At 36.0% G+C, this 8111-nt stretch overlaps 2 protein-coding genes across 3 annotated transcripts; one reads left to right on the top strand and one right to left on the bottom strand.

Annotated features, from left to right (window-relative positions):
• Window positions 1-329: 329 nt before the first annotated feature.
• Window positions 330-3922, top strand: LOC132603497 (uncharacterized). 2 transcript variants are annotated; one of them, XM_060316597.1, is made up of 3 exons: window positions 330-968; window positions 1719-1872; window positions 2091-3922. In XM_060316597.1, the coding sequence occupies exons 2-3, from the start codon at window positions 1725-1727 to the stop codon at window positions 3539-3541; spliced, it is 1599 nt and encodes a 532-aa protein (XP_060172580.1). In that variant the 5' UTR covers window positions 330-968; window positions 1719-1724; the 3' UTR covers window positions 3542-3922. The 2 variants fall into 2 exon arrangements, with proteins under 2 accessions (XP_060172580.1, XP_060172579.1); XM_060316596.1 differs by lacking the exon at window positions 330-968 and having other exon boundaries at window positions 976-1872.
• A 1878-nt stretch (window positions 3923-5800) lies between these two features.
• On the bottom strand, window positions 5801-7573 carry LOC132602305 (zinc finger protein ZAT9-like). The gene has a single exon (XM_060315215.1). It carries the CDS (start codon window positions 7339-7341, stop codon window positions 5980-5982), a length of 1362 nt encoding a protein of 453 aa, XP_060171198.1. The 5' UTR covers window positions 7342-7573; the 3' UTR covers window positions 5801-5979.
• Between the last annotated feature and the right edge of the window lie 538 nt (window positions 7574-8111).

Here is an 8111-nt window from a genome sequence, read left to right as displayed (position 1 = left end):
GGTAGGGCCTTAGGTACTAATCCATTAGACCTTTAGAAACTAGACTTATTAGTACTGGGCACATATGATATAGGTAGGGCAAGATATAAGGTATAAAAATTTCGGATTTTCGGATATCCAAAAATCCGTAGTACTAAATTCATATCCAATCCGAAATTCATAAATTTTAAAAATAAAATCCGAAATCCAAATATTCAAACCAAATATTTAAAAAATTCGGACTTCGGTTTGGATTTCGGGTTGGCCCAAACTGTGCCCACCCTGTATTTGAGTAACGAATTAGCCATTTTTTCCACATCCTTAGGGTATTTAAGTGTAATTAGCTGTAAATACCGTTCCCTTTTTGACAAGTCCCGTTACTATTTTCGCCAAACAGACTATCGCTAACCCTAGCTTTACCTTTTTCATCGCCGACAATTTTCCCCCAATTCCAAAAACCTACATTCTTTCTTCCTCAAATCAACCTCAATTTTTCATCTCTATCTTCAAATCAGTCCCCAATTCTTCTAATTCGTTTCTTTCTCTATCGATCGATACCCTTTTTGGATTTAGCCGTTTGGAATATTGAATTTCGAATTAGGGTTTCAGATCTGTTCTATTCCCGTGTTATTTTTTGTAATTTAATCATTTCTTTTGTTTTTCTTCGATTTCCCTTTTTTAATTTTATTATAAAAAAAAGAAAGAAAGATTCGATCTGCCCTGTAAGTTTTTGATTTAGGGGGTTTCTTCTTTAATCTTTCCTTTCTTTAATTTATTGATATCCAGAATTAATTTCTGGTTGATTTGATTATTTTGATTTTGATCGAGGCGTAGAGTCAAAATTGGGGATCTAGGGTTAGGGTTTTTAATTATATTGTTATTATAATTTATTCCTTTTTTCCTCTCGATTGAACACAATATTTAAAAATTTCTGTAAAAATCCCAAATTGAAAAGAATTCTGCCTGCCCAATTTGACCTCATTATTAAGGTACTTAAGCTGTGTCCAGCAGTATTATCTATTTGTTTTATTCTGCTTATATGATACGATTAGACTTATATTAGTTTGTCTTTCATTTTTAAAGGTCTACTTATAAGATAACCAATTGAATGTTATTTCCAATTTTGAGCAAAGGGTGTGGACTAATTAGAAACTTTAGACTGACATCTTGCTTGGCTGAGCTCAATTGCTCTGACTTGACATAGTTGTTGATAGTTAAATTACTGTTCTAATGGCATAACGTATTCACTGTTAATAGAGTATCCTGCTTAGTTTTTTCTTTGGCTACGCATATGGACGGATGTTTAATGGGCAAATGCTCAATTTTGCCAATAACTATGGCTTTGATATGTTTTTTCCTCTAGCATTCGCTAGTTGTCTATTTTAAAAAAACAACAACATATCCAATGTTATTCGCACAAGTGGGGTTTGGGAAAGATAGAGTGTACATAGACCTTACCCCTACCTCATGGTGATAGAGAGGCTGTTTCAAAGACCCTCGGCTCAAGTGACACATAACAAGGCACTTTGAAAAAGGCGCCATTTGTCTCTTTTGAAATTGATATAGCATTTAAATATTTTTAAGGGATTAATTTGCATTGATATAGTATTTAAAATTCTGGATGTATTATGCAGTTATGGTTCTATATGCGTTGATTGCATGTTTTTCGAATGTGTGGAACAACCTTTTACCACCAGGTTTTTTACAAATTCAGTATCTTATTTCAATTCCCTTTGCAGTTAAATATGGTGCAAAAGAGGCCATATAGTGAAGAGAAGTTGTATGAGGTTTCATCGAAGCAGCCAAGACATGTAGAATCGAACAGTCGGCTAGTTCCGGTTTTGGACTATTTTCATCATGAATCAGTGGCTATGATGAAGCGTTGTGCTTCAGGTGAAGGAGTGAATCTTCAGAAATGCTTCACATTTTGCTAGCTTGTTGGTTGTCTATATTTGTGATGCTTTTAATTACTGGCAAAATATTACTCCCTGAGACTTCATTTAAACACTTCGAGCAGTTTCATTTTAGGTTGCCATATAGGCTTTGCACTTTTAGTTGCTCTTATCCTTTATCTGATTCTTGGTTTTGGACTGTTCCATATCCTATAATAGGTGGAGATGGAGGTAATAACAAGAAACCTGATAGTGGCAACATTGCTGAAACTCCCTTTTCTCCTGATCAAGATGTCGATACATGCATTGATGGCTCTGCTTCAAACTCTTCTTGGCCCACTAGTAGCACTAGTGAAGAAGACATCGGGTTTGAGGTGCCTTTTGACACATTGAGGTCACCTGAATATTATATTCCATCGAGGACTATTACTCATCCGAGGGAGGTATATTTCTCTCTTTTGAGAAATTCTCCTCAAAAGTTGGTTCCTATTGGACCAGATTTCCAAGCTGAATTGCCTGAATGGAGTGGACACAGTAGTAAGGATGAACCTATCATGGAGGAAACACATGAGAACATGAATCTTCCTTCTCAAGCTCTAGAATCTTATCGTGTTGATCATTTTTGTGATGAAAATAAACTTGCAGGGACGTGTATCATTCCAATGCATAATGCAGAGTTACCTGCAGACAAGGGGGAGATTGCTGGGGTGGAAAGAGTTGAATGTTCTTGTGAGGATAAAGGTTCCATGAAATGTGTTCGACTGCACATCAAGGAAGCCAGAGAAAAACTTAAGATATCCCTTGGTGAGGAGACATTCGTTAGGCTGGGTTTTTGTGGTGTGGGAGAGGTAGTGACAGAGAAATGGCGTGAAGAGGAAGGGGATTTATTTCATGAGGTTGTATTCTCAAATCCTGCTTCTCTAGGCAAGGATTTCTGGAACAAGCTTGCTATCAAATTTCCTTCACGGACCAGGAAGGAACTTGTCAGCTATTACTTTAACATCTTTATTTTGCGAAAACGTGCCAAGCAGAACAGATTTGATCCATCCAACGTCGACAGTGATAATGATGAATGGCAGGAGATTGATGACACTGCTGATGACAAAGATAATATGACGGATGAAGATGAGGATTCTGTGGTAGAATCACCAGAATATAACAATAGTCTTGGCTGTAATGAGATTTATAGGGATGATATTCAGGCATATTATGAGAATGTTGGTTTCACAGTTTGGGAAGTCTATAAACCTCTAGGCTTTGGTAGCAGGAAGGTCTTCACTGAGTTGTCGGCAGCAGAATGCCCTGATAAATTATTTGATACTAACTGCAGTTCTAAACCCACTATTCAGCATCTAAACAGAGGCGTTTCAGATGAAGCTGGTAGTTATGATGGCTCCTGTACACGTGATGCGCCGGGGGTAGCTCCAGAAACACCTCTAGGAAAGACTGTCAATGGTAGACATTGGGCAAGTGATTTTGCCTGTATTGGCAGCGACAATGGGCATGACTTTTTGTTGGGACCGTGCGGTGTTAAAGAATGGGATATCGGGTATTTGTGCTGTGCCAAGAATGAAGTTGACTTATTACCAACCCACACTATGATCGAAGAAGTATTTGGTGATGGAGCTTGGAGTTACAAGAGCAGAAGAGATGGTCACGGCTTAAGCTGAGTGATGCTAAAGTTACGTCAATGTTGTTGGCTGAACTTCCTAAAGATGCTTCTTGCTGAGTATATATTCCAGAATTTCTTGTATATCATAATTGATGGAAGGAGGAAATTTTTACTTAGATGTAAGAAGCTATTCTGCAAGGGTGTTACAGTAACTTAAGTTATGCCTGGACTTTTTTCAATCCGTACAGTTGCTATTGTTTCTTTATTTAGCACCAGTCTGTGTTTCTGTAGAGAACTCTTTTGAGTTTTGACTTAGTTACCTTAGGTGCTTAAGATTTGTGTAAATACAAGGAATGGCCAAACTGGGCCAGGTTTCCAAAATGGATAGGTTTCTCAAACTTTATACCATTGTTTTTATACAAGCGGACATTGTAAATAATTCTTACATTATTAGTGTAGTTGAACTTATCCTTGCACGTTAGTTACTTTTTGTATTAGGTTATGAATTAATGCTTAATATAAAGATAAGTGATTTGATTGTGTAAATATTTTTGACATAATGTATTGAATGTAAACTCAGTTTTTATGTATCAGATTTTGCAGTTTTTACCACTCTTTCTATATTTATTTGCGTTTCCCCTCCTGCGGTTTTAAACACTATAAAGAAGAAACTTTTGTAATACCAATAGCAGTAAATCATTTTGACTTCGAACTTTGTCTAACTGGTGTTGATTAGTGAGATTAGCAACAAGTGCGATGGGATCCCTCCACTCTTAACAGAGGTTTCGGGTGTTCTAGCACTGAGAACGGAAAATCCTTGGCAGCGAGCGCGCCCCCTTTTAATGAGCCTTCTGCAGCACGAATTCGAATTAGTTGAGTCAGTGAGTATCAGATACCATATAATTATACCTTAAAATAAATTGTTCTAGAGTGGATATTTATCATCTCTTTGGTATGAAAGATTTTAAGAGTTCGTTTCTCAGGAAAATGTCATTGAATCCACCTTCCCGGTCATTCTCAATAAACAATTTTTAAATATTAATTTTTCGTTATTAATCATAAGAATGGTTATATTACTGAAGAATCAGCATGTGCAAGACTCTGTACGATTTGGATGAATCAAATTGTTTAAAGCAAATAAGTGGTAGTAAAAGCAAAAGAAAAGGAACAAATGCAATTAATAGGCTAATTTTGAATAGAAATCTTCATCTATTGAATTTTGTTTGATTCGAATGAGACGAGTCCCTAATAAAGCTTGAAGTCAGTCACTCGCTTTCTGATTTTGATAGACTTCATTGTTTTTCTACAAGAAAAAACAAATAAATTGTGTTGATATGCAGTTAAAGAAAGTCTCAAGCACTTAACTGACTTGTAAATATTATTTGTTATTTTTGACAATAAAAGCGACAACCACAACAACAACAATAGTAACATCCATAATAACAATAACAACGATAATAACAATTAACATAAAATGTAGCCAAGACGCAATTAAGAAATTAACCTAAAGCGTTTTCTTCCCAAATATACCAATAGAAAATGAAGAATAACTAAATTGACAGAAAAAAGAAAAAGAAAAAAAGATGGAAAATCAAAGGGGAAAAAGGAAATAAAATATCTTTTTGGGGCCAGACATAATAACTAAAGTCCTTCACAATTTTTGGTCGATGATACACAAGCAACACTGCTTAATATAGTGAAGGCAGTGAACCAAATTATAGCACTTTTGATTAATAAGAACACAATAATATAACCCAGCATCAAATTTCTTTCTTAAACAAATGGCAAGTCTAGTTATGTGTTCAAGTTTAAAGTGTATTTAGTGAATGAACAATATTGAGTTTGTGATGACTCATTGCTTACATTTTTCCCTTTAATAATTGAATTTCTGGTGGTAAGACCAAGCTTCCCATAAGGATGAGGTGGTCCAATCTACTTAATCTTCCTTTTCAGCTGTGTTAACTTTTTAATAAAACATTAAAATACTGAGATTAAGAAGAAAAACAAAAAAAAAGGAAAATGAGATGGGTTGTAATGTTTCTATGGTAGGTGACTAAACAACCACCTTTGAGTTCACTCCTAATTTTTGTTTATACTATAAATATACCCTTTCTCTTCTTCATGACTTGATGCCTTGTGTCAACACCTCACTCATTTCCCTTCAACATCAAGAAAAAGAACTAAGAATTATTACAACAATAACATATTCAGTGTAATCACACAAATAGGGTCTGGGGAGGGTGATGTGCACACAACCTTGAAAAAAGTGTGTACACAGCCTTGAAAAAAAAAATTGAACTCCTGAGATCAAGTCTAGTTCAAGTAGAAGTTAAAATGTATTTAAAAGAAGCTTTTATCTAGTAAAGATAAGATTTTCATTCTCTAACTAAAAATGGATAAAAGATGTAGAATGGTGCTTAGAAGCTAATGGAGCTAAATGGTGAATTGAACACTTCAATTATGTAAAGAATTAATAAATCTATACACTTGGATGAGTTAAGATAGTAGGCCAACTAGTTGATCATGTTTATGGCTGCTTCCAATCCACCATGGCTGGAACTCAATATGCTCTTCTTCAACAGGAGCAGGCAGGTTGAGATCCAGGAAGTCTCTGATTTCTGGTATTGGCTTATGTATTTCAACTGCTCGAATACCGTTGTTTTTGGCTTCAGCAATCAAGTGGGATCTCTTATGACCACCTAAAGCTTGGCCTGATTGGAAAATCTTGAAGCAAATTGGGCACTCATGCCCCTTTTGCTTCGTGGTAACACAATTTGCCTCAACTTTTTCCCCCGATTCATCGATAGTAGTATCATTGCTGAAATTCTTGATAAGCTTGCTGTCAGCAGCTTGATTTTGCAAGTGTACAATGCTAATATTACTGTTTTCACAGCCTTTAAGCTTTTTGTGGCCGGCTTTGTGACCTCCAAGAGCTTGGTAAGAGTGGAATGTCTTTTTGCAACTAGTACACTCGAATTTGAATTTCTGCTCACAATCATAAACATTTTTTTCAAAGCTCCTTTTCTTGCTATAATTTTCTTTCTGATCAGAATCAATCTTTAACTTGACTAACTTGTTGGGAAATTCAACTTCAGTTCTATATCCATTATCTACAATTGTCTCTTTCTCTTTGTTATCTCCAAGAAATTTATCAGTTGGAACTTCTTTTGGAATCCCAGAAGCTCTAATATTTTGCTCTGCCTTCCCATTTCTGACATTCTTCAGTTTGACAAATTCACCATCCATAGAGTTGGAGCTCTTCTTTTGATGAGTTAGTATATGTGATTGAGTTTGCAGAAACTGAGAATTAGCATCAGAACACTCATTTAGAGGAACCCAATTTGCTACATCTCTTGAGAGCATTATCAAACTCATAGCAACTTCCTCTTCTTGCTCGGAGTTATTAGTAGAAACAGTTAAAGTGGAGGAAGTTGTAGCAGCAGCCATGTACCTTTTCATGATCCTTGTTGATGTTGATCTTTTCTTCTTATTACTATCAGATTGGGTATTCCAAGAATCTTCTTCCACACTGTTCTTTGATGAGATTCTTGTTGAGTGGCACTTCATGTGGCCAAATAAGGCTTTCCAAGATAGGAAGCCTTTTCCACATTCTTTGCAAATTCTCTTCTCATTGGTAAGCAAAGTATCTTCACTTACCTTTGAAGTCTTCTTGGGATTCTCCCTCAGCACATAAACACCTTCACTAAAATCACCATTCCTGATAGAATCAAGCTGCTTCTTTTTGCTATGCTTTTCATTGATCAAATGAGACCTCATGTGACCCCCCAAAGATCTACCACATGGGAATCTTTTGTTACACAACTTGCACACATGTTTCACTTCTTGATCTTCTCCCATTAAATATAAATTGAGGAAAAAAATAAACAAGAATTGGATCAGATGATCAAGAAAAAGTCCAGCTTCTCACTAGTATTCCTCACAAACTCCAAATGCCAAAACTTTATATGTCATTCTAGTAGACCAACAAGAAAAGAGCTCTCTAAGGGAACAGAGTAGAAACAGGACAACCAACTAAAGCCAGATCAAGAAGCTGTAATATGAAGTGGGAATCAAGATTCTGAATCAAAGAATATTTTTTTTGATCAAGAGCAAGATCTGATAAAGCAAGAAAGAAGATAAAAGCTGAAGTAGCTAGAGGGAAATGTCTCCTCCCTCTGCTACTAGTACTAGCTATAGCTTAGCTCTTTAGGTAGATGAAATATGAAGAAAACTTTGTAGGGCCATCGGGGTACTCAGTTACCTTTGTTGCTAATGATGGGGATGAACAAACTAAAAGCAGATAAATTATTATACTACCACTTCTCTCTATGTCTAAAACACTATATTTGGAAGTTGGAGGAGGAGATATCCATGCATGGAAGCAAAGATAAAAAGAAAAAGGTAAAGAAAAGATGGTATACTAGTAACATGTGTACTCAACTCAGAATCCCACGCCAACTCAAATCCAACGGCTGATATGGACCCTTCATATTATTGAGCATCTCTATGGTTGAGCTGAGCTTTAGCTATAGCTCTTCCTCAAGCCCTCAACTGCTACTATAACTGTTCTTTCCTTTGTCTTGCTATCAACTCCAAGTTAAAATCAGTACTTAAAAAGGTTCCACTCT

The sequence above is a fragment of the Lycium barbarum genome, chromosome 7 (genome assembly GCF_019175385.1).
Source record: "Lycium barbarum isolate Lr01 chromosome 7, ASM1917538v2, whole genome shotgun sequence".
NCBI classification, from domain to species: domain Eukaryota; kingdom Viridiplantae; phylum Streptophyta; class Magnoliopsida; order Solanales; family Solanaceae; genus Lycium; species Lycium barbarum.
This window is presented reverse-complemented; position numbering and strand designations above follow the sequence as displayed.